The 26669-nt window shown below is 40.4% G+C and overlaps 2 protein-coding genes across 6 annotated transcripts in view; both read left to right on the top strand.

The window, feature by feature from the left end:
* Positions 1-19900, top strand: part of ppp1r9a (protein phosphatase 1, regulatory subunit 9A) — a 54346-nt gene extending 34446 nt beyond the window's left edge. For 2 of the 5 annotated variants that reach the window (XM_044137897.1, XM_044137896.1), the window contains exons 6-19: positions 1734-1869; positions 4523-4672; positions 5728-5781; positions 6430-6659; positions 7729-7825; positions 8831-8966; positions 10482-10561; positions 11154-11244; positions 11335-11392; positions 11829-11877; positions 14021-14140; positions 14327-14350; positions 14670-14852; positions 16720-19900. In XM_044137897.1, the coding sequence (XP_043993832.1) occupies positions 1734-1869; positions 4523-4672; positions 5728-5781; positions 6430-6659; positions 7729-7825; positions 8831-8966; positions 10482-10561; positions 11154-11244; positions 11335-11392; positions 11829-11877; positions 14021-14140; positions 14327-14350; positions 14670-14852; positions 16720-16902 (1591 nt within the window). In that variant the 3' untranslated portion in view covers positions 16903-19900. The remainder of the gene's footprint in view (positions 1-1733; positions 1870-4522; positions 4673-5727; positions 5782-6429; positions 6660-7728; positions 7826-8830; positions 8967-10481; positions 10562-11153; positions 11245-11334; positions 11393-11828; positions 11878-14020; positions 14141-14326; positions 14351-14669; positions 14853-16719) is intronic. The other 3 variants (XM_044137898.1, XM_044137900.1, XM_044137899.1) reach the window with 3 other exon arrangements.
* Positions 19901-20049: 149 nt separating this feature from the next.
* Positions 20050-26669, top strand: asb4 (ankyrin repeat and SOCS box containing 4). Its single transcript, XM_044137911.1, has 8 exons — positions 20050-21442; positions 21608-21907; positions 21991-22233; positions 22328-22575; positions 22768-22881; positions 22997-24210; positions 24287-24360; positions 26228-26669. Exons 1-6 carry the CDS (start codon positions 21265-21267, stop codon positions 23183-23185), a joined length of 1272 nt encoding a protein of 423 aa, XP_043993846.1. The 5' UTR covers positions 20050-21264; the 3' UTR covers positions 23186-24210; positions 24287-24360; positions 26228-26669.

Below are 26669 nucleotides of genomic sequence, written 5' to 3'. Positions count from 1 at the left end.
GTGAAGGGCCGCACTGTTCCAGTGCCCTTTCAATCACTGTAGATTTTTCTCTCCCTTCTCCATGCCCTGTCCTTCAGTTGTTCCTTTACATGTAGATCAAGTGTGCCTCTCTGCTAGAGCGCAAGCCCTTTTCCTACCAGCCCTTAGAAAAATCTGAACAAGCTCGGGGGAAATGAATTCACTTGATTGGGTCCTATCTTGAATTCCCGTTCCTTTCTCCCTCTCTCACGCGCACAGATTGGACCTCGCTCACACATGCACACGGACATTTGGACCCTGCTGTCTTCAACATTTAGCTTTAATTATTGGCCTATTGTGTTGGCTGTAAGGAGAGAAAAAGAAATTGGAGATAATGACATTTTTCGCCTGATTTGCAGAAACGACGCCTGCGGTGAATCAAAAGGTTTAAGCTGAGGAACATGCGACTTCCTACAATCTGGGAGCCAAAACCCAAACTTTAGAAGGGTCGTTGTTTTTCATATTGAAGATTTGAGTTGGAAATTTTCTGTGTCCCTACAGAGGCACTGTCTGTTTTTTGTTTTTTTTCTTCTTTGGTTTAAATCCCTGCCAGGCTAATAGCTGGCTGCCCTGCTGTGCTGACTGGCTTCGCACATTATTATGCACATCCAGTCCCCTGGCCTTGCCCTGATACGTCAGCAAATATCGCTGTCATTGCTATTCGGCTTTGGGCCTCTGTTTCTCTCTCGTTGACTGCTGTTGTTGCCTTGCCTGCCTGTACAAAAACACAACACGATCCAGGTCACCGGCACTCGACATGCGCGTCTCCTTACATATTCACCGCAAACACTATCAGAAATTGTCAAATGTATCTCCAGGGTTTCCTTGTTTAGCTAAAAGGAGCTGAGTTGCAGCTACTGATCAGGTAGATCAAACTCAACTTACAGAATATTTATCCCCTATATGACAGTATTTCAAGATCACATTTTCTGTTTTGTTTTGCTTTTATTTTTTGCTCTAAATTGTTACATAATCAAGATAAAACCTTAAACAATAATCCACACTTGCCTATTGTGACATCATATATGGTATGGTTATTTTGAAATGTATGTATTCTTGTTTGTTCTTTTTAGAGAACCAACATTATATTATATTATATTATATTATATTATATTATATTATATTATATTATATTATATTATATTATATTATATTATATTATATTATATTATATTATATTATATTATATTATATTATATTATATTATATTATATTATATGGGTGGGCATTTATTGTATTGTTTATCATTTATTGTGATAAATGTCATTTTATGATGAAGGTTCTGCTTTATTATAACAATAAATAACAAAAGTAATGACATCTAAACTTCCCAAAACTGTCCATATTGTCAGAATGGTCAATGAAAACATCAATAAATCTGGATTAATTTGAAAATATGGTTAAACACAGTTACCGTGGGTGTTCTGGTGATACCAATCAAACTGTGTTTTGTGATTGGTGTCCTAAAGAAGCCTGTTGCAAATTTTTGAAGAGCAATATCTAAGTTTGTGGCTCTATGGCTGCTGTGTCATGTTGTCACTGCCATACATTTAACAACAAGAGACACACTAAGTAGTTCTTATCGTCACTTTTACCGTTATCGCAATATTATCACAAAATACTCTGGTAAAACTTTAAGTCCACATCTCCCATTCCATATTATATTGTATCGCGTCGTGTTATATTGTGTTACTTAACAATGCTTGCCCACGCAGCTTTGTGATTGGCCGAGAGCGCCCAGGTCAGCAGAGTGAGGTGGCCACGCTCATCCAGCAGACCTTGGAGCAGGAGAGGAGGCAGAGAGAACTCCTGGAGCAGCAGTACGCCCACTACGACGCAGACGACGACGAGGTAATCACACATATCCTTACCCGATTGGTGTAATGTTAGCATCACATGCACACAGGACTGGGAATCCTAGTTTGGGTCCTGAAAGGCCATTTATTTTAAGTTCACACGCTCCCAACAATTCATGCAAGTGACAGTGTGATGAAAAATGAGGCTTCTGGTTGTCACTTACTGCTAATCAGCTTCTTTCCCGTGACAGCTGGCTTGAAGTATCAGCTTATTAGCTCTATAAAACTGACTGACAGCGTAGGCTTTTGATGCTAACATTGAAAAACATGCTCTCTCACAGCCATGCAGACTAAGAGGATGCTCTGAGAGCTGCATCACTCAGCATTTCCCTCTGGTCCTGATGCGTACTCACAGCACATTTTAATCCTCCAGACACTGAGCTCCTGGCGTTGCAACTCCTGTTATCTTTGGTTTTGAGCTAAATAGACACAGTTACACTTTGCATCTGCATGAAATAGGTCACTGGAAGAAGCAAAGATCAGTGCAGATGTAAAATGCATGCGGAAGAAAGGCTGTTGTCTAGTCGTGTTTGTTCATAGTGTTTTATCCATGCAGTGTGAAATCTTTCATTCCCTGGTGATTGTCGCGTATAAAATGGTTTTGCTTCAAGAATCTCCTTTTCAAGCTGTTGATGCTGAATCTAGCACTTCTGTAATTATAGCAAGACATAAGTACAACACTGCCAAGTGTCATTAAAGCTTCTACGGCTCTAATTTGGCTATTAGCAGAAGGCTCGCCAAGCTGTGCAGAGTCAAACTTTTGCACCTAGAATATCTCTCTTTGCATGTATTTCCCCCTCTTGATATTTCATGATGTTGGTGCACAACGGCTTTTAATAAAACAAGTTCAGATTTTTATTAGAGATTTCAACCATTCCCGGCATGAAAACATACAGTGCATTCATGGTAAACCTTCTTCATCTTAAAAGGATGAACTTCATTTTGTTTTATTGGAATTTTATGTGATGTAAAATAAATCTGCAAACAGTACATCATGTATTATTGAATGCTTTCAGCTAAGGAATAACTTAACCTCTCAACTATCATCCCCAAATTACTTATAGGTTGATGGATTCAAGAGCAAACCTGTGTCCTTGTGACAATTAAGAGGTTTTTAAAAGATTAGAAAAAATTGCACTTTTTACTGTATATTTACATCACATCTACTAAAATAAAAAACAGTCAAAGTCAGAACCAGTTGAAAAGCTCCAATTTCCCTTAAAGTATCAGTGTCCAGAGTTTAATTCCGTCGTTAGTACGGTATATGACAATGTAATGTAGGACGACGGCCCTGTAGCCACAAACCAGTGAGACTGAGCTCCGTTTATATGAATAGAGGGGATCGGTGCAGGGAAGAGCAGGAAAAAGAGACGAGGAGGCAATGTAGGCCGATATAATGAGACCATGAACCGTGCCTGTGCAAGAGAAGAAAAATCAGAAGGAAAATTTAGCCAACTGTGCACTACAGACTGTACTATAACGTCACTGGAAAGATTTGTCTATGTTGGTCATCAGCCATAAACTGAATCGGGCCCTCCATTTGGGTTTAATGCACAACAGTCAATGCCAATGCTCATACATTTACAGGGTATTTTGAGAGGGACGCGAAGAAACACAGTCATGGCTTACATAAATGTCAAATCCAGAGATGCGTTTTAGCCATTTGAAAACATGCCCCTCCAGACGCCACTGGTTTTACCTTCTTACTATCTTTGCACTTGATGTAATAGAAAAATCGGACATCCGTATGTGTCAAGAATAACATCTGACCACTGCTAACTCATGAAATGTTATTTCATGATTCTTTCACATTATTTTTCAAGCTTCATTTTTTTTTTTTTACACCAAAGCACACTGCTGAACCGTTACGTAACAGGCATTACGGGCGTAGCTTGTGTGAAACTGAAGCAGAGCTGAGTGTAGATTTAGGAAAAACCCTTTTCCATTAGCCCTTAATAAAAAATAAAAACACTGGGCACATCACTGTAATGTGATGTGCTGCCCTATGGAGTTCAAAGACTAGCTGCATTTATTTCTATGTCTGGAGCAGATTGCAATTTGTAGATGATGACAGGTTTAACCTGCAACCTGAATTGAATTCTTGCTTATTTATAGACAAGAACCCTCCATAGCAATGTTCCTTCTTTTAGCTGTCGAGTCAAGTCACAATATGGGTCACATTGTTTAGCTTTAACTATGTTACTATTTCAGTGGTTTGCTTAGTGGAGAAGAGTATTGGACCCATATTTTAGGTCAACATCACTTTAGAGTTCCTAATATTCAAAAAAACAAATAATTTTGATTTAGCTTTATATAAAATTTTCCAGTCTTTTATTGATAACAACTGTTATGAATACTTGTAATAAGTATAACCGGCAAAACTCAACATCTTAAGTTGTACTTTTCCCAAATTTCATTCATGGGATGGAAATCAAAAAAGACTCTGAACTTTACGGGTTGCTAGCTTCTATTTTAGACTAAACTTGCAAACCAGGATGCTGTTATGCTTTCCAGAAAGTTCTTCGCTTAAAGCTCAATCAATCTTCTGTCAAAGGGCCAACGAGAGAATTGGGATTAATCCTATTTATGTTTGTTGTGTGTAAACTATTTGACTGATTTTTTTTTTTCTCTTTTCATTCTTTCTAAAGCAGACGGGGGAGTATGCCACCGATGACGAGGAAACGGGAACAACGGCGGGTGGCGAGAAGAACATCGAGGTGTTTGATCTGCCGGAAACGGAAGAGATCTTGTCTCCTTCGGAGTTGGATGCCACTAAGCTGTACCAGAAGTTCAGAGAGGTAAAGTCGCCTTCGACAGTTAAGTAAACATCTCTGAAGGCAGTTTGAAGAAGTGACAGGAAACAATTCATTTTAATTCTTGTTATTGCTTCGTGGATAAATGTTAAGCCAAAGCAAACTGGTTATCGGAAGATTAAATTAAATTAAGCAACAAAAGTTAATAACAATGTTAACCAGCGCCTACTTCTTACTCAGCAGTGTTGTGCTCTTGCCAAGAGAGGCGATCTACTTACCTTCTCAAATGTCCAGGTGGCCCATGCGTGATTATAGGTGTGAATACAGTGATCGTTGCTCCTCTGCACACTTTCTATCCAAGATCCAAAGACACTAGCGCTACCTCCGAAATTTAAGCTCAACTGAAAAAACTGTGGCGATAAAACGGAACATTAATTTATTGTCGGGTGGCGCGTTTGCACTCTTTAGGCTGCTGAGTGGCTGGTAATATCGATTGATCACTGCACTGCTGTGGCACATTTTCCCCTTTGTGAAGTTCCACAGTGCTTATATAACACGTTTAACAAATGGCTTCAACTGCACAGCAGGCGCTGCTGAGGAGACCGAGAGGAAATAAAATAAAAATCTGCTCTCAGGGTTTTTCGTTTGTTCTTTTGAATCCCTTTACTGTGTCTTTGCCCAACTCCTGCAGTGCATTGGTAATTACTTTAATCTTTTTTTTTTTTTTCTGCTGAGCTTAAGTTGCAACATTTTTATTGCAGCCCCATACTTTACACCAAGATTTACAAATGCTCCATCATTACTCCCAATTCTGCTTTCACCCAAATATGCAACTCTGTGCCCATCCAATGTGTTAAAGATTGATGTTTTAAGATCTCCCTGCTTTTAATGTTTCACTAGTTTTTTTTTCCTCCTCCCACCCCGGTCTTTTCTCTGGGATGAAACGTCAGAGTGGGAGCTGGGAGGACAGGGTCGGCCACGTCTGCCACTCAAACCGGATCGACAGCAGAGAGCCTGCGCAGCCATGCATTTGATTATCTGACCGCCATGTCTCTCCTCTCTGACGTTTCTCACTTTTGCCCTGCTTGGACTCTCTGCAGCTCCAGATCAAGCACACAGTGACAGAGGCCGAGATCCAGAAGCTCAAAAACAAGGTAAGAGACCGAAACCTTTGTGGGCTTTGTGGAGTAAGATGCTGAGGTTTGTCAAAGTTTGGTTTGTTAGATGTGTGAGAAACACACAAATCCAGTCTACTGTGCAGGTCTTTCTCCTTCTACGCTTTGTTTTTCGTACATTATCTCTTTATTTCTTGCTACCAAGCATCCCTTTGGTAAAACTGTGGAACACAACATAGTTATTTTGGGATTCTCTTCTCTCCCTAAATGCTGAAGTGTGCCATTATTTCCGCTTTTGCTGCTCATCTGAAGGCTCTAGCCCATGTATGTATGCAAATTGATTTCAGTAATTCTTGAATTAATGAGTTGGCAGCTGAAGTGATCGAATAAAGTGGTGCCTGAAAAGCCTATTAAAGTGTAATGATGCTCCATTTTATCATTAAAAGTAAAGTGGTGCTATTTGAGCTTTCGGGTCAGATTTTTGTCTCATTGGTCTCGCCTCTCGAAACATTCTGCAGATTTTAAAAGGCATTTTCCATCATTTTCATAAACATACCTGTCTTTACTGCGGCAGGAACTTTGACGTCTCCTCTTCAAGTCTCCAACTGTTTAGTTATCCTCACAAAATTATTTCAACGGAGAAACTGTTCTGAGTAAATAATGTAAATAATGCTGTTTTTGCATTAGTTGGCGTCTGTTGAGAAGGAGAAGCAGCGCTGGGAGAAGGAGAAGAGCCAGCTGAAGGCCAGCATTGAGGAGAACAAGGAGAGGATGCTGAAGCTGGAGAGCTACTGGATCGAGGCGCAGACGCTCTGCCACACCGTCAACGAGCATCTGAAGGAGGCCCAGGCCCAGTACCAGGCTCTGGAGAAGAAATACAACAAGGCCAAGAAACTCATTAAGGACTTCCAGCAGAAGTGAGTGAACACCGACGCAACTGTTTCTAGATTTAAAAAGAACCGTTTACGTCATCCTTTTGCATCGAGTGAGAAGTTTTTTTTATTTTTTATTTACAATTATTTATTTTGAGTAAATCAGACACGTCTAAATGTACGTAAAGTATTGAAATCTTTTGAAGTGTTTACATTATGCAAAGAAACAAAATTAGCTTAATGGGATGCTGTTTCATCCCTTTAAAACAGTTGAAAGGCACAGATTTCCAACTTCGCCTTATTCTTCCATCGTCTTTTGAGAAGCTTAACCTTTGATGAATTTTGAAATGCAACTGGTCTTAGTGAGCTCAGATGCCATAAAGTACCAAAAGCGTTGCATTAATTGATGTTTTGTGGAGCAAAGAGGAATGAAATCCTGACTCAATGTTCGAGCATTTTCAAGGACGTTATTTTGTGCTCGGTTATCCGAAACGGTCTCAAAAAATTTGAAATTGGAGTCTGAAGGCCTGCTGGTTTTTGAAATGGGAAGAATCCAGGAAATGGAAAGACGTGTCCAAATCTTAAGTCCGTAGTAGGTTCAAAAGGAGTACCTCCACACTTTAAAGCTGCACGTCGAATTCCTAGTTGCATCCCATTTCTGCTGTGAGAACCGCTCGGGCTCGCAGTCTAGTGCATTCAGACCTTCCTGCGCTTCCGCTCCATAATTCTTTCAGTCAGTACCATCAGAACCTCTACTGCTCAGAGCCACTCTGATGGACTCTAATTGGCTCGGCCCCTGCAGGCCAAATGGAAGCAAATTGACGAAACAAAACCCTCCATGCTCGTCTGGGGTGGAAGAAAGCGCTGCACAGCAGAGGCGCAGAGTTGTCAGAACAACGGCAAAGCAAACAGAGGGGGAGAAAGACGCCATTCGTTCCTTCAAGAGGCGAACCTCGTTTGTTCTGTGTGATTCTATAATACCTTCCTGTATTGCTAGTTGCTGTGACAGCTTAACTTGTGTAAAAAACAACTACAACTAAGAAAAACAGCTCCTGTTTTCACTTGTTAATACACAGCTACCGGGCGCTCTGCCATTTGCTTCTTGTACTTCCAGAGAGGTGGAGTTCATCCAGAAGGAGGATGCAGAGCGGAGGCGGCTGGAGGAGGCTGAGAAAGCTCACCTGGCTGAGATCCAGGGACTGCAAGTTAGGGTAACAGGACTATCTTCATCCCTCTTCTCTCATCTCTGTCGAAGACAACGTCTTAATTTCGATAGAACGAAGCGGCATGGCAGTTTGTGTGCACAAATAATGAACAAGCGATGAGTCTCGTTTCCTTCTCATCGTTAATGTGTGGGTATTAAAAATATTTTGTGTAAAACTGATGGAAGGTTCTGTATCAGTATATTTGATCAGGTTGCCCACCATGCGATTATATCACAGTAATAAGTAGATAACAACTCCAGCTATTCCTATTATCTGTGTGTTGTTTCCTTTTTCCCTCCCCTTGTTTTCTGTCTTTTTTGTTTTCTCCACGGCTGAATGGACAGTCACCCTGAATGCCCCCTGTCATTACTCTGCACACTGAGTCCATGTCCCCACTGTCCTGCTGCGGCGCATTGTAAATAATGAATATTGAGGATTAGGCAGAGAACAAAAAACTGTTAATCTGTTCAGTGTTTCTAAGCAGTCTGGGGAAAAAACAAAAAAAAAGTCTGGAATTTATTTAAATTATTTTCAAGTCTTGAGTGCGGAAAAATCTTTGCTTTTCCAGGCTATTTTTACTCTCCCGCTTTCTAAAAGTTCAGTCCATCCATTCATGTCTGTAGGTCTGTCCATAAGAACAATTTTTTTCTGTTGGTTTGTCCGTTTATCTGCCCTCACAGCCACCCAACTACGATTTTACTGTTTTATCTGTCTGTTCATTCTTCCCTCTTGTGATTTTTGGGTGTTCACCACTTTACAGATATGTCAAAAATATATCCAGAGTGAACTTCTTAGTGAATTCTTGGACTAAAAGTAGAAGAACAGGTGAAATGTAGGTTTTGTAATGTGGAATTCTGGAAGAAACATGAATTTAAGATGACGCGCGAGCTCATCTTATCCTCTGCAACCGATTTCAAACCAATAAAATCCCGAGTGACGTTTACTTGGGAGCTGTTTTGACTGGTAAATGCCTGCAGATCATTAACATTGATCGGTGCCTCTCTCCTACAGATTGCAGCATTGGAGTCTGAGTTAATGCAGCTGATGAAGCAGAATGGCATCCAGGTCAACAACAACAACAGCAACAGTTCTGAGAGGCTCAGCGCTCAGCAGCACAGCCCGAGCGGAGCTGCAGCTCTACCTAGAGGTCTTTATGGGAGGGCACTGGTTTCCACTACAATTTACTGCTTTTTTTTTTTTTAACTTCCCTCTGTGTACCACGTCTGTCTTTGAGTGCACAACGTAAGCATTTCAAGCTACTCCAGTGTTCTGCTGTGAAGGAGCGAGACTTTCTTGCGGTTTTTGTCAGTAGTCCTGGAGGATTTTAGAAGGTAGCTTCTGTGGGAGTTTAGCTAGCTAAAAAAAAAAAGATGTTAAATTTCTGATGAGACATCTGGAACATGCATAGCTTTATCAATTGTTTGTTAGGATGTGTCTGTGTGTTTGATTTGAAAGATTCACCTACAGGGTTCAGTAAACCTGCTTTATTTTTTTTACCCCAGCTTATTATGTTTTCATGTTAGCTAAACCATTTGGCTAACGTGTTTATTCTCTATTTTGATGTAATTCTGTTCACTATATAGCCCTGTCTGAACACCAGGTTTTTGAAACGTAAAAGAAATATATAAAAGGATTACTATTGTCTAACTTTTTCCAACTTTAGCACAAACTAATTCATAGTCCTGGCAAATGAAGACTTAAAATTCTTCACGTTAAACCAAGAAGTCTGTTTATAGCAGAATGAGACACATTTCTCCACAGATAAGTCAACAAAAAAGGGCCACTCCAAAAAATGTATATTATGTTCATTTGGGGGAGAAAGAAAACAGTTGATAAAAGAAAAATACATTTTACTGAACTAAAATCCTCTGAAACCGTGCAGAAGCATATTTTGATGTGACGACGACACATTTAAACTATAGGGCACAATTTGTGACTGTAAATTTAAAACGGGCAAGACAGATTATCTGTGATGTCACTTAGTTGTTTCTCAGTAAAATGGAAAGTGAATTTTTTTTTCTGTTATCCTGTAACACATCCCCTGTAGCTCCAGTGTAGCAACTTGATTTTGCACGTTTTAGCAGACCAGATATCTGCCTTCGGTGCTCAGTCGGCGCACGGCGGCCGTTTGGTGTCGGCCGTATACCAAATGCGACCACACGTCCAACCCCTGACCTAAATCTCACTTTAAAAACTTCCCGCCAACCAAAACAATGGTGTAATCCACGTTAAAGCACATCTGTCCGACTTTGTTCTCCTCGAGTCTTTTTAAGCTCCGCTGGCTTTGTTTCAGTGGTTACATCTGTCATAACAGAGTCGGCTCTAAGAAGTGCCACGTCTGATGGCGTTAGAGTGATTGGATCTGAGCCGATACGGACCGTGCAGCATTCTGCAGTGTTAAAACAAAGGAGGATGGAGCCGAAATGTGACAAAAAAAAAAAAGACGGCCTCTGTTGGCACATGGGCTAGCACTTAGGGATCAGTAGACTAAAGGATCATTTGAAACTTTGTCAATAATTCCAATAATTTTGTAGTTTAACTAAGCTGACGTGTTCTTTAATGACATGAACGTTCTTCAACAGTGCATCAACCTGGTGGACAGAAGCTTTTTATAAGAAAATCACTGTTTTTACTCTGTTCTCTGTTTATGTTGCCACTCTAGAAGTGGATGAAGGATCCTCCCACTCACCTAGCATAAAGACAGGCTGCACAGGAGACGGCATCAGTTTCCAAGAGGGACAGGTTTGTATAAGCAAACGCTGTCATTTGTCCTCTCCGTCATCAAATCCAGCGGCACCTAGACCATTGATCCACCAAATGATCCACAGCAATTCAAGCTGCCGAATTGCTGCACGTCTGTGTCTGTCGTCTCTTATTGGAATAACTTCCGTGTATGAATTTGCTGCTTTAATGAAGTGTATGATGCTGTCACAGCTTACTGTCCTGCCCAGCGGGATAATAGCATCAGCAGTGAGGTTTTTTTTTTTGGAGGCTGACCTCTCATGTGGCTAAAGCTGTCACTTAGCTCAGCTAGACCAGGAAGGAGACAAGGTTAAGGGAATAAGTGGAGATGAAAACTGGCAAGAACACAGAAGCAAAGGCGCCTACATAGAGAGGAAAAAAAGAGGACAAGAAATTGGACATGAGAGGGGGGGAGTATGTCAAGAGACTTCTGTCAGATTAGTGTGCAGCCCTAGTTGTTTGGATCAGATGGTGCATATTTACACTTTTCTTTCCATATGCGTTTTTGTACCACCCATCACTATTTTCTCCTTTTAGCCTTATTTCATTATTCTTAAATGACCTCCTTCTGTCTTTATTGGCATGTCTTCAGATTTCTGAGGCACTCGGTAGTCCAGCGCGTAGTTGCTTTGGATCTGTTCGCTGCGATTCGAAAGGCGGTTCCCCCAGAAAAACACGACATGGTCGGTACATCTGCTGTACATCTACTGGCAAACTTCTTTTGCGTGTCCCAATATTAAAATTTTTCTCATTTCAATATAAATGTTTTGCAGGTTCTCAGTCAGTTGGAAAGTCAAGCCTGGACGAACACAGACAAGCTCCAGACCCTGGGTAAAACAAACAGCAAGACTGCCTCATTATTTTCCTGTTATCCTTTACTATCGCAGAAAACAAAAGAATAAGTCAGTTTAGTGTTTTTAGGAAAGTCAAAGCGAGCAAAACCTGATTAAGTTGGGGAGAAAACATCGACCAAGGGGATGTGTTCATCAGCAGCAGAGACTTGAAACTTCATGAACACTGGCGATGATCATATATGGCAACTAAGAAATCAGCAAATAAAAAACAACTGCTGAGAGACAACAGGAAATTAAACAGAAAATTTATGCAAACCCTGAGGCGATTTGCATTGTGGCATGAATATTGCCAAACTTTGTTGATATGATAGAGTAATCACATAAAAATAAAACTTTGAAGATCTCGTCTCGTCACCTGTTTAGTATTTCTGTAAATCCATCTAGTATTGTTGATCACCTTGTTTCTCTTCCAGTTCCACAGAACCGTCAGCAGATGGCAGTGTGCCGAAACCAAAGGATAAGGTAAATGAACTTTCCTCTGTGCTGCGGAAACGACGAATGGCTTTCAAGCAGCTGTGCAAAAAGGACATCACAAAACTATTTTTATTTGTGATATTATTAATTTAACAAAAAGATCCCTCTTCAGTTTTTCTAAAACTACCTCAATCTATATATATATATATATTTTTCCCCCACCAAGGGTTTTTTTTGTGGGCTCTAGTGTCCCTTATATGACAGTAGGCTGACAGGAAAGGGGGAAGACATGCGGCAAATGTCGGCCGGGTCCGGGAATCGAACCCGCAACCGCCGCGTCGAGGACCAAAGGCCTCCAAATGTGGGTCGCGCTATCCCCTACGCCACCACAGCACGCCCGACTCAATCTATACACTTTTTAAGCCAAAATTACAGCAGCTCTGCACACGTTTGGTGAAAAATTAAAAACATTTTGTATTTTTGCACAAATGCATTGTTTTATGTTTATTAAGCAGAGCTCACTTACATGGCCCCAGTTCTTCTGCTACTCATATTATGTGGTATTGTATAGGATCATGATTTGTTATTTATACCCCTATCCACTATCCCTATCCAAGGGGAATAAGATGTTTCTCTGTGGGGTAAATCAGAGACGAATCAATTATTAACTCTTTGATTTTGCTCATTGTGTTTTTTATTTATTTATTTATTTTTTTGAATGTGGGACTTTGCAACAAAACGATTTCTATCAGTTGGGAATAATATAATATTAAGGAAGAAGATTGCGTTTTTGATGCTGAACAACCTCTGTCCTTTTCGCTCTCTTTCTGTCTCCCTGAGGACGAGCTCATCTGAAGATGAGTGTAAATCAGAAGATAAATCAAAGCAGAACTTATGTGCAGACGACGAGAAGCTTTTAGGTGAAGATTTAACTTACAGAGCTGAGAGTCTTAGCCCGGGAGATTAGTCTGACTTTTAGCTCAAACACCGCCAAGGCTCAAATAATCCTTCTAAGCAGCTGTAGACAAAATCTTTTTATTACATTTGATCATGGCAGACTTTGAAATCTGCTCTCAGTTCAGGAGTAATATCAATCCCAGGTTTGAATAAAATTTTCAGGCTTCGTCTGATGATGTGTCATTTTTCCATATAACGGTTTGCTTTCTCTCCTAAAAAAAAACCAAACAACAACATATATTCATGTTTATTTTCAGGGCCTTGCGAATACCCATACAGTAGTTCTTGAGATTTCTCACATTTAGTCCAGTGGCAAAATCAATATATTTTAAATAAATTGTGTGTTATAGATGTACACAAAGTAATGCTAACCTAGGAATTGGAATGAAAATAAGAACTGGTTCACATTTTTTGTTTGAGGGTGTTATATATACACTTTTTGAGGCGTGTCTCTGTTAGCTTTGCACCTCTGGAGACTAAATGTTCTGTCAGTTCTTTAAAAAAAAGAAGAAAACTTCAACCTTCGTCAGGGGGGATGAAGAAAGTCTGTAAACAGTCTCGCCACACATTTTCAGTTGGAGTTAGGTCTAGACTTTGACTGGGCCATTCAATCGGGATAATTTTTCTGCAGGAAGGCAAACCTTGTCTCCTCTCCAGCCTCACACAGCCATCAGCTTGTAATTGTAATGCACAAGGATAAAAATCCCTATATAAATAAACTAGTCAATGACAATAAAATAGAATGTGTAGAAGCATAAACAAAAAAGAAGTTATTTTTCTTCTCCTTTGTAACGATGCCATATTTTGTGATAAAGCAAAAATAAAATCTACTTTGTGGTTTATTTGCGGTTGTGATGTGACCAGCTGCCCAAAAGTTCAATGGGATGTGAATATTTTAGCAGAGCGCTGTAGCGACACATGTAACAATCTGAGTTTATTTGTACTTTCAGTTCATTTAGGAACCTTTCATCAGAAGACAATAATACATCACCTGATATGCAGTTGTACTGATTTACTCACTCCTCATTTCCTCTCTTTACTTAATAAATACACCCAGCTGCTCACCCTCGATTCGACCATCCACTCACTAATGCTACAGCGAGTTACTTTACACCAATAGCACTGCACCGAACCATCAGTAAAGCTAAAGTACTCCAGTTAATCAGCTAAATTCTGTCTCAAAGCCAGTTGGCTCCCATTGCAAAACTCACTAAGTGCCATTCGGACTATACAGGCGCCAACCGTTGGCGACGACCTGAGCAGCAGCAGCAGCAGCTCGGTGGAGATCAGTGGTCTGCTCAGCGCCACCAGGGTGTCGGGGCGCTCACCCACCCCAGTGTTGTCCTCGGATGAGGTAAAAAAATAAAAAAAATACACTGGGAAAATACTCTCTTCCTCTTAGGAGGAAGATTGGGTGTGTGTATGTGTGTTTTAGATATTCTTCTGTTTTTGCAGTTTAAGCTAACTCATTTCTGCTCTGTTAACGATATGAGTCGTCTTTTTTTTCTTTTTCTTTTTCTTTTTCTGCTGCAATGTTCAGAGTCTGGATATGATAGACGATGAGGTGAGACTAAAGCTGCCTGCCTGTAGAGCTTGTGTGTGTTTTGTGTCCATATTTTGCTTGAGCTACTCTTTTTGTGCGTGTGTTTTGTGTTTTGCTATCGTGGGGAAACAAGGACCGTTTATGCATGTTTGACAGATTTCCACTTTAAAGAAATCTTATATTTGAAAAATCCATTGTTTCACAGAGCATGACAGCAATTAATCAGTCAGTTCACTGTTAAATTAACTGCTGCTTATTTCATCTGGACTCACTTTTAATCCCGCTTTGGCTAATTTATCTTTTTGCATCTAATGTGCTTCTATGTCGTGTGAAATGTTAGATTTTAGATGAAGCGCAGTCTTTGAAGCAGCACCAGTGGCAGAGCCGCAGCATTACGGACTGGACCTCGCAGCAAGTGGCGCGCTGGCTCACAGGCCTCAATTTAGAACACCATATCCCAGAATTCACTGCCAAAAACATAGACGGGGAGCAGCTGCTGCAGCTGGATAGTGCTGGACTCAAGGTGACTTTGTGTTTCTGGCCTAAAAGAAAATTTTGACAGGAAATGTAAATGCATCAGTAGGATGAGAATAATAAAATACCAAATGAGTTCATGTCCATTTCAGTCCCAAAGCAGTTTTAGTCCGGAATGAAGTTTGCATGCACTCATTATGGGTAGGATTATTATTAAGGTTTGGTGCACTCATTGTAAATTTGTCTAATAGGGACAAGGTCAACATGATACACAGGAAGCCTGACAAATATTTTGGTTAATATGTAACACTTTCCCAGGGAGATAATTGTATCCATCATTAAACCTTTGGCATATTTCTGGAAGAATTGATAATCATCCCTAAACTATCTATGATGTAGGTTTGGCATCATTTTTCTGTTGGAGAAAAATGTTGGAGTGTGTTCAAATATAACCTCTGATTTGAATTCAAATGGAAGAATTTGGAGAATCTGTGTCATATTTGTATCTGGAAATGTAGTTTCATTTCTGTTTATGTTTTAATCATTTCATTATTTCCTTTTTTTTTGGCATTTTAGTTCAGTGTTTCCCAACCTTGGTCCTCAGGGCTCACTGCCCTGCATGTTTCAGGTATTTCCTTGCTTTAGTCCAGCTGATTTCAATTGATGACTGATTAACAGGCGTCTGTTGAACTGCAATCAGTTGAATCAGCAACAATAAAGCAGAGAAACCTCTAAAACATGTAGGACAGTGTGTCTTGAGGACACACTGTCCTCAAGACAGTGTGTCTTGAGGACACAGTGTGTCCTGTTTGGGAAACAGTGTTTCCCAAACAGGGTTGGGAAACACTGTTTTCTTGGTGCACATTAATTTATTCTTATTGTTTATGCTTTGGATATATTTCCTTAGGATGGCGCGTCTTTTTGTTTACTGTTCATATCAGTTTCAGGTTTTCCCCTAATGTTTCCCCTTCTTCAGTTGCATCCACTCACCTGTAATTAGCTCTTTTGTTCCCTTTTATCATTTCCACCTCTCTCAGTATTTAAGCTCCTCTCCCCCATTTGAAGACACATTCTGTGTAATCACAGACATCTGTGCTGTCACTCGGCATGATGCTGCCACTACCATGCTTGACAATTAACAAAGTGCCTTGACAAGACTCATTCAAACCGTTTCTAGTCACCACAGCGAAATATCTCCGTGTTCATCTCATTGGACCATAAAATGTGTTTCCCCGGAAGGCATTTGGTTTGTCTACTTGAGCGGCCGCAAATTTTAGTCAAGCCAGACGGTTTCTGTTTTAGAGCAGAAGCTTTTTTCGTTGGTCGGCACCTCACAGTCTGTGGCAATGGAAAAACTTGCTTAGCTCAAGACAATAACACTCGTACTCCATCATCTTCCAGTTTTTAATGATATTAAACCAATTTTCCTACATCTGACAGTGATGGCTAACACAATGCAATAGTGTAAAATTGTACAGATTTGAATTTTTTGACATAACTTCCTTTTTCTTTTTTTTTATTGATGAACAATGGCAAAAAGTTTCTGGGGCATTCGCCAAAGCCCCAAAATTAACACTAATAAAAATTTATAAACCATGCATAAATGTTGGGTCCATGCCTGGAAACCAACCAGTTTAAATAAGCTCTACAAATTCTCTCCAGAGCAGTAGCAGAGTTCTGCCCAAACTTTATTGATGCCACATTTCTTTTGATCGCTGTGCTCTAATGAATAGTTTACGGTAGACAATATATTTATACCCATGTTGGGTGCTTGCAAGCTTCTCGGTACTTGTAAACAGGACTTCTCCACAAACAGGATTTTAAAAAATAATGTTTTGATTAAGCTGTATTAAAAGAACTGACAGTCTCAGGCTAAAACAAAAATAAAACAATGTGTTTTTCGGGGGGGTTTTCAGACTCTTGGTGTGACTACTTCCCAGGACCGCTCCCTGATCAAGAAAAAAATCAAAGACTTCAAAGTTCTGATGGAGAAGGCCCGGCGCAACCAGGAGAAAGTGGAGAAACAACGCGAGAAGATACGGAAGAAGGAGCTAGAGCAGCAGCAGAAGGATGCATGCAAAGAAACCTCCACGGAGTGAAAAGAGCCCGACCTCCTGTTGTTGTACTGTAGCGCCACACGGAGTAGCATCTCGCGGAGCAAAAGGTCAGCAGGTCCCTCGTAGAAACCCAGCGGGACGCCTGCTCTGTAGTTCTCAAAGTTGGAGCTCCACAGCTGACCGTCAGAAGGGGCTGAGTGACCTATTCCCCTGGCATACCAAAACTAAAACTAGCTTTTGGTTGGTGGAATCCTCTCTGTCATTTTCCCAGTTTTCTCTCTCCACCCGCCACCCTCTTCTTTCCCCCGTCCATCCTGTAATTTTACCCTTTTTGATGATTAATTAAGTTCTATTTATTTTGCTGTTTATAGCTGTAAATTGGGTTTTATTTATTCATATCCAGAGCCAATCTGTGAAGAAGTTCATCTCATCCTCCTCCCATATCATCATAGACAAAACACATGTTCACGTACAGTGATAAACACAAATACAGATACGTCCAACGTGCCATTTTAATAGACCTAAATGAGCAGAATCTACTGTTTTTGTGAAGCAGGTCAGGTCTGCGAGGTAGATCCCTCATCTCCCCCCACTGGGTGTCTCCATGACGCTTATTTCTTCCACCCAAGGGGAAGCAGAACAGAGAGAGAAGAAGATCTGTTGGAGAACACTGGAAGTGCAAACACTGAAAATGTTGACTTTACACATCGAAAAGCAGCTTGACTGATAAAAGACATACTGCATTCATCGGACTGGGTTTGTAAGTGATTTTCAGGTACTGTGCAAGCAGCGAATTTGTAACCTAATCTAATCCTCAAGAAGCTCATTTACCGAAACGTCCTACACATATGCATAATGTTGCTCCGACTCCACTAATAACCTGCTTTTGACCTCCTTTTGTAAGTCGGTAATAAAGTTAAACCCCGCTGCTGCCTTTAGACATGCTAGAGTAGTTGAATACTTCCTGAGCTCTACCTGCTTCTGTGTGCGTGTCGAAACAAATGCTAAGCTAATCCTCTTATATTCTTTCTTGTTGTTCTTTTTGATAGTTCACATGCAAATATCATGCCTGACGCTGTAATGTTACACTGGAAATCCACGTTGATTAGAGATGCACCGATTAGACTTGTTGGGCCAATTTCAGATGTCCAGTTTTTCTAGAGCTTGATCAAGCAATGCCAAATTTTAGCTGTGTTCAAATCTGAAAATGCATCAGCATTTTAAAATATTTGATAAAGCTTTGATAATGTTAGTCACCATAAGAGCTGTTCTATTATTTTAAAAGAAATAAAATGGTTACAGAGTTCACGTTTTATGCCATAGTTAACATCAGGATTAGCGCAGCTAGCATGTTTCGTATTACAAAAATAGCAGACTTTAACCTTAACTGTGAGATTTACACACACACACCCACACTCATTAACAAAACATCTCCAAATTCAGAATATTCAATAATAGGAAGTGAAAGCTCAAATGGATAACATAAAGCAGCTTTGCAGTACCTTTATCCTTCCTGTTACATGCTGAAAGTTTTGCTCTCTCTCATTCTCTTGCAGCATGAACAAATTCTAGATATGTCAGGACATGCTGTAGAAAAAAAACTGAATTCTGCAGGATCTAAAAATAATCTACATTTAGCTAGATTTGACTTGAATCTAAATATTTCCGTGGTTGACTAAAACTCACCACTAAGTTTGAAACTAACAGTAAGTAAATTATTGACGTCAAAGGACTGTAGCTACATGTCGGAGCTAAAAACATCAACTTTAGTTGCTAAAGTCCTATTTAATTTAGCTTTTTTTTTTTCATTAATTAAATATAAGCTTTTAGGTAAGTATGTGAAGCTGATGTACGTAACGTTTTAAGTATGTTGTTGTTATCACTACCTGGTAACAAGGAAGAACAAGATACTGTGAATTTCCTGATTGGAAACAGATCAGATTTGGAAATCCCTTGTGACCAATTACGTTCTGATTCCAGTCACTAGCTGATCTCTCGGTGCATCTCTATCATCAATGTCTTATCCAATTCTGTACCTGATTCAGCTGAAACCATAACCAATAGTTGTTAGTTTGCTTTTAAGTTATTTAAAATGTTATTTAAGATTATGAAAAGTTGTTTCCAAAGGAACATTTTGTAGGATTTGCGCCACACGATTGGAGTAAGCCCGTTCTGTTCAAGAAGCCTTATCGACTTGCTGCTAACAGATTAGGAACAGGCATTGTCGCAGCATCACCAGTCACTATTATTTATCTATTCATATATTTTACTAAGTATATATCTGTTGTTTTCTTAACTTATAAATATAAAGAGTTTTAACAGCTAATAATGATTTATCCAGAATTGTACGAATATACCCTTTTTCCAAATCATGTATGAATCCTCCCATTAAGACTCAAACGGAAAATGAAAAGTTCATCCAAAGAGAGAAGGATTCACAGTAGTAATTTCCTGTTGTGCTTGTGGTTTTCCTCTCTTGCAACCAGAATGCTGCTCCAGCGCTACCGCTAACGAATAATTCCTACGAAATATTTTGTAACCCCCTGTGAATACACAGCAAAGTGGACTCTCATTTCTTTTGTATGTACAGTTAAAACACTAAAAGCAATATGGTGTAAGGATCCTGCAGAAGCCTTGTTTTATATCGTGTCAGTGTGTTTGCGCAGTTCGTCAGAAGCTTGAGGAGACCCCGGGCCACCAGCGGGACTCCGCGGTGCATCTTTTCTGATGTGTTTGATTGAGCTTGCCTGGGCTGACTCATCCCATGTGTGGATGAGACCCTGGTGTTCCTGGCAGGCCAAAGAAATGCAGATGGTTTAAGGGTTTGATCTGGAAGGGTTTGTCTTTTTATGAGCATTGAGAGTGAAAGAACTTTGCCACCGACAGTAAGTCATGCTTTTACCCTTACAAAGCTGCCCCACTCCTCTTTTGTCTTTGTCTTGCTCTTTCTGTTGTTTTTGTTTTGTTTTGTTTTTTTGCATTCATCAGAGTTTGAAAGGGTAGCAACCTGTCACGCTAAATAAAATGTGCAGTCATTGTCCACAGTTTGCCTTGGTTATTTTTTTTATTCCTCTTTAATTATTTAGATTACCTTTAAACAGTCTTATTAATCATAAATAACCTATTTGTTAAACATCAGTTTTTTATGTGTTGCAGTTTAAAAACCCCCCAAAAACATCTGCACATTAAAATTTTATGACAGGCAGAAAATAGGCTACATGTCACAAACAAAGATGTGTAAAATATTAATGGATGACGCAAAGACTTGGTGACCACAAGATGCGATTAATTACAGCAGAGCTCTAACAGGGAGCTCTGGATGTGTTTTGCTTACCAGAGCTCCCTGCTCAGATAAAAAAAGCAGGGAGCTTTGTATTTCACAGTACTAACTGTTTTTTTAAACATCCTTTACTAATTTTTTAAACTGTAGACAGTGAAAATTTTAGTCATTTTCTTGAGGCTGTTTTGTGACCTTTTATCCGTGTGTCCTGTCATCTTTCACAATTTGAACACTAGCTTTCTGCGTCACGGTACATTAATATCCTAATGAAACAGGAAATCATAGATAACTTAATAAAGGCTTCCGGACATTGATCAATTTAGAAAGAAATAAAGTAGAAGTATATAAGTAAAACAACAACGGAAGCTACTTTTGTTTTGCAGGAATTGTTGGGGGTGCAAATAATGGTCGCCTTCTGCCGTGTTTTTTATTTTTTTCTCCTGCTGTTTTGTTTTTTTCTGATATTTTCCCTTTGATTGAATAAATGTACTCAAAACACATTGTTATATAGTGTGAGAAAATTTCAACAAAAAAAAAATGATTTCAAGACATTTCCAAATCTTTAGCTAGAGGGTGCTGTATGGGTCTCAGATAGAAACAAAATGCTGAGGTTTTTTTTTTTTTTGTTGTTTTTTTTTTTTGCTAAATTATTGATGTGCAAGTTTGGTGCCTTTTGATTTTTGATAAGATCTCCCCAGAAAATAATCAGGTTAAAGTACATAAAATAAAATCATCAACGTTCCCCAGAGCCCTTAACATACTGAGAAAGGTAGTTATTTATACCATGTGACCTTCCACTGAATGACAGACATCTCAGCCGAACAGCTGTTCTACGGTGAGCAGGCAACGACCTCTGTGCTTTCTATTTATGTCTCACTTCAGGAGTCACTATTTTCTCCCTCGTGACGACACGCTGCTGCCGCTCGCTTCCCGTCTTCTTCGACTTCATTTCCGTCCTCCTTCCCCAAACAACTCCCATGGCTAGGTTCTAATGGTTGACATGCTTCTTGAGTCCCTTATCGCTACTGTCTGTCTGATCATATCCAGCATCATACATGCTTTGTGGACAATAATAGATTCTGACTGTTGATTTGGGAGGACAGAGTGACGTGCTGCAGGATTGCATGGAGGACTTGAGCCCCAGACAACTGGCAGTCAAACAGCTAAAGGAGAAGTTCCTGAAGGCCCTGCAGGAAAACAATGCTGAGGAAGTCCTGCAGATTCTGAACACTGGCAAACTTGATAATGACACAGTGCTGGAGGTGGAAGATCCCAGTATGGTATTGGCCTCTTATAAACAGGGTAAGTAAAAAAGACATTTTCCTTATTTCCCTCCATAATGATAGTAATGTATTAGTTTAACCACTAGGTGGTGCTAAACGCCCACAAACATTAGATCAATGAAGTAAATATAGTAATTAAAACTTTAAATGAGCTTTTTTAATAACTCAATTTGTTTTCCCCCAGGATACTGGTTGCCAGGCTACAAGCTGGAGAAATCCTGGGCGATGGGTATCCATGTGTGTGTGATGTACAACGCCGTGGAAACGGCGCTGGTCCTCCTCCAGAAAGGTGCGGCCATCAACCGAATGCCCAATGGGAAGACACCCCTGCATGTGGCCTGCGAGGTCTCCAACAGCGACTGTGTGGCCCTGCTCTTGGCTTACGGGGCAAAGGTCAACAGCCTGTCGCTGAGCGGTCACACTCCTTTGCACTACTGCATCACCAGGGAGTCTGTGGAGTGTGCCAGGCAGCTCATCCTCAAAGGTAGAACTGCGAGGATGCATGCGTGTGAACCGGCCTAGGAGTAAATGAAAATGTTCATTCACTGATAAGCGTTGCTTACGAAGGTGCAAAGGTCAACACAACCAGCCACAACAACGAGGAGGACACACCTTTGCACACGGCTGCCAGATTTGGGGTTCCCGAACTAGTGGCGTTGCTTCTGACCCACGGGGCCTCTGTGAACGCCCTCAACGCCCTCCAGGAGACCCCCTTAATGACTGCAGCCTTTTGGGCTTTCGACTCCAAGGAGCAAGTCTACAGCCAAGATCATCATTTTGTTTGTCGCCTCCTGCTGGACCACCAAGCGGGTGACGGACTCTGGATCTACTTCAAGGCTGTAATGTGTGAAAATCTTTTTTCTCCCCTTTTCTTCTTGTTAAAAACATTATCTTTCTGTTGCAGACCCCAACTTGAAGGAAGGGGATAATAAAACAGCTCTCCACATGGCGGCCTGGAACTGCGATCACGTCCTGATGCAGATGCTGCTGGAGGCCGGAGCGGATGTTCGAGCCATGGACATCAATGGATGTGCTCCCATTCAATACGTCCTCAAAGTGACAGGAGTCAGGCCTATGGCCATTCCTGAGGTCTGCTTCCAGCTTCTGCTGAACTATAACGCAGCGCGGATCTATCCTCCGCAGTTCCACAAGGTACCAAAGTGTGCAGTGTTCATGTCCCTTTCATTTTTATGTTTTATGATTTTATGTCAACTAGGAGTGAAGTGGGAGGGAGGGAATACATGTTTTTCAACGCGTTCACTGAAAAGAGACAGGTTGAAATTCGAATGGCAACCTGTGAAAATACATTTTAAGGCAACGGATGATGGGTAATGTTTTTGACAGGTACTGCAGTCCTGCTATGACTACCCCCAAGTTGTAGAAATTCTAGTGAACTCCTATGAACATCTAAAACCTTCAAGAAAGTGGAGAGGAGCTATTCCCGATGACTGCTACGAGGTAGATCGGTCCTTCTTTAATTCCCTGAGACTGGAGAAGCCAAATCAGAGCAGGGCCTCAAAGGGTTAAATGTCACAAATGACGCTTTGACTTTATTTTTTCTGTGTTTTGGCAGCGCCATAAAGACTTCTATGACTCGATGTTTGCTGTTTGCACCAACACGCCACGCAGCCTGCTTCATCTCGCCAGATGTGCCATCAGAGCCAGTCTGAGAGGGTTTTGTCAGCAAGGAGTTGATCAGTTACCTCTGCCATCGACTATGAAAAAATATGTATTGTTAGAACCTGAGGGCATACTTTACTGATGTACTTTACTTACTTTTTATAGTATTTAGATATATTGCTGGGACAATGATTTTAGTGAAAGAAGGTTTAAATCAGATAATGTTTCTGTCTGTATTTATAGATGTAATGATCAGGGAGGAAATCAATCCCCTTTCTTCAATTCTTTCACCTCCCTGCTTGAAAGGACCTGTTTTAGTTTTGCCTGTACTCATTTTCAGTTATTCTTTTCCACACTTAATTCTCAGCATTGCTTTTTTTTCTCCCCTCCAGGGGGTCTTTCTGTGGGCTCTAGTGTCCCTTATATGAAAGTAGGCTAACAGGAAAGGGGGAAGAAGACATGCGGCAAATGTCGCCGGGTCCGGGAATCGAACCCGCGACGGCCGCGTCGAGGACTCAAGGCCTCCAAATGTGGGTCGTGCTAAACCTACACCACCACAGCACGCCCCTATTTCTCAGCATTGTTGACCAATGTGGCTTCAGGCTGAAAGAGCCGCAACACGCTGAGGAGGATCCAGCGCTACCTAGCAACTGGCTAGGCCCAATGGTCACTCTCAAACTCATGATATTCCTATTTCGGCACAACACTCTGGACCGATCACTTCACAATAAGTGTTTGTTTTTCCACTGGGCTGCATGCAGCCAGGAACCCAGGCCTGTTCTTTTCCCCAGCTTTCTCACCAACAAAAAGCTCATCTGTTCAACCTCCCTCTTCAAAACATATTCCAGTTATCCACACCTAAAATTGTTCCATTTTAGACATATTTTAATATCAGATAAAGATAAGGCAAGTGATTTTGTTGATTAAAGAAAAAAAAGCTATTCAAGTCAGCTGGATCATTATGTAAAAATAGAATTTCTGGCCTTGGTTAGATTACTGAACTTTGTTTAGTTTAATTAACACCCAGGTCTGGTTACTGCTTTACCAGTAACATCAAGAAACCACTTCCATAGATCCCACCAGACAACATGCAGAAAGCTAAACAATCTCAACAATTCTATATGATCAAGAGCCCACAGCACCATGGATCATACTTGGCTTAAACAGGTAGAAAAAAAAATCTCTTAAAGATTTGGTTTACAATTATCAAACAACAGAAATACAGCTGAGTTTGTTTTTACAGTTTCTGTAGGTTTGTTCTCACATGGCCCGAGGAGGCAGAGCTGAAGCACATCGGAGAGGGATGCGGAGAAGTTTGTGAGCTGTGTTTGTTTGTTTCAAACAATAAACAAAAACCCTTTAACTCCATATTACATTCTTCCGTAGCCTACTTTAAAAAAAAAAAAACCAAACAAACAAAAAAAAACCCATTGGCCTTTACCCACTCTAGTCAACTCACCTCTGTGCATGCAGCACAGATAAAACAACTGTGAACCAGTTTTATCCTGCTAAAAATCTGGTATATTTAAACAAGTCCAAAAAAAAAATCACTATTCTAACCACCTAATATTTTATCTTGCTTTTCCAATGCTAATCAGAGTATTTATAGACATAAGTATTTCTTGTTGCATGGATGAACCAAGCACTGCTTTACATAAGTCGTTTATGACCAAGGTTTATTCTGTTGAGGACCTTCTACCCGATCATAGGTCACGCCTAATGATAGGCGAGTCTCTAACTTCTATTTTAAACCTTAATCCAGCGCTGATGTGTTTGTGCATCAAAGAACCAAGATGGGCGGAAACTTTGCCAACTTTGCCGACTTGGAAGCGCAGCTCTTTCAGTTTTGCCATCAGGACAGCCTAGGAGCAAACATGTCTCAGCCTATTAAGCAAACACACTACAGTCAATACGAAAATGTCATGAACTCACATGCTCTCTTCCTGTATGTGAGTCAGCTGCGGCTTGTAACAGTGCAGCACAATCGTCTACGGTAGAAAATTATGCAACATTAAATTTGCTGAAAAGAACTTGGTGGTCTTCAAGCTCGTAACAAAGCAGAGATCCAAAAGAAAAGTGTCTTGTGGTTCTCCGTGTGTGCCAGATCAGAGAACATTGTCTGCATGACTAAAGTGTCAGACTTAAAATAAACCAATGACTGCCAAGCCACACACAGACACTCCTTCTAAACCACATTAAGGGGAAAATTGAGTGATTCGGTTGCAGTCAGAAGCTTAGGATAGAAAGATTATACAACAATTTCAATTAACGATCAAAAGAAAAAAAAGAAAAATAAAAGAATTGGGATTGAATTTATTAATTTCTTGAAGATTTTAATGGCTAATCTGACCCACAGGGACATTCTCAGAGAAACAATCAAGCCTAAAGCAATCCTCGTGTAAACGGTACTGGGAAACTGGTGTCACGTAAATTGAGGGTCATTGGCTTGGAGAAAATTGACACCTTCAAAAAAATGCTACAAATTGCAGCTACCCTCACGGGTAAGCAGAGAGAGTGCAAAGCAGAAATATGAAGCAGAGGACTTCTTAAATTCTTCAGCAGGATTGTAATCCAAAATGCACATTTAGAATCGGGAATCGTCCTTGTGTCAAGTCTGAAAAAAATTTACCAGCTGTTGGTCGACGCGATTGGGTCCGTTCCATAAACAAACTCCCCCTCTCAACTGATTTACATGAAGTACGCCATTACTGATGTGGTCAAATATTCCACTGGAACTGAGCGAGACGCTCCCTGAAATTGTCAAAGTGAAACTTTCCTTTAACCAGACTTAACAGGGAGTGTTTGTATAGATTAAAATCTTTGCGTATTTCATTCAACCTTGTGTGCGGATATACAAAAAAAACAGACAAAATTATTATTATTATTTTTTTAAACCAATTCTTTTGATTTTTAAATTGCATCATTTTCTCACAGCAGGAGTGTATTCAAACTTCTGAATCCATCTGTTGGAGATGCGTAATGGTCACCTTCCAGCTGAAAGCTCTTTTATTTGCACATTTTGTAATGATCCAGTTTTAGTAGTGCAGTGATGTGCATTGAGAATGTTAAAACCGGAGCGGAGACTAACAACAAAAAAAGAAAAAAAAAGGTGACAAAACCACAACACAGGATCACCAGGCACGCTAATGAAACTGTCTGACAGAGCTGAACAATGTGTTCCCAGCGCCTACTGGCAGCCGGCCATCAAAAGCCACTGGACTGTGTCTGCTACGGCGATGGACAACCCGACCAAAGTTTCCAAAAACAAGAGAGAAGAGAAGGAGGAGGAGAGAGACAACAGTTTTGCAGAATCATTATGGAGGCAGGCAGAGCTGTTTACACACCAGAAACGTTTTTACTGCTGAATTTTTAGTTATTTGTTTTCGAGTGACAACAGAGTTGTAGTTTCATGCAAACACGTTAGTGTGATGTCCGGTGGCGGCAAAGTTGAAGACAGAACTATTTTGAAAGCTGCAAAAATAAAAATTTAACAAAATGGCATAGTGGAAGGTAAAATGAGTTGGTTTTTTTGTGTTTTTTTTTTTTTTTACTCCAGTCACTGGTCCGTTTTGTGTCGAATCACACACTGAGCTTTGCGACAACGCTTGGCCTTTAAGTCATTCTTA

The sequence above is a fragment of the Gambusia affinis genome, linkage group LG14 (assembly GCF_019740435.1).
Source record: "Gambusia affinis linkage group LG14, SWU_Gaff_1.0, whole genome shotgun sequence".
In the NCBI taxonomy this organism is placed as follows: domain Eukaryota; kingdom Metazoa; phylum Chordata; class Actinopteri; order Cyprinodontiformes; family Poeciliidae; genus Gambusia; species Gambusia affinis.
The sequence above is the reverse complement of the archived record's forward strand: the minus strand, read 5'-3'. Positions and strand labels throughout refer to the sequence as shown.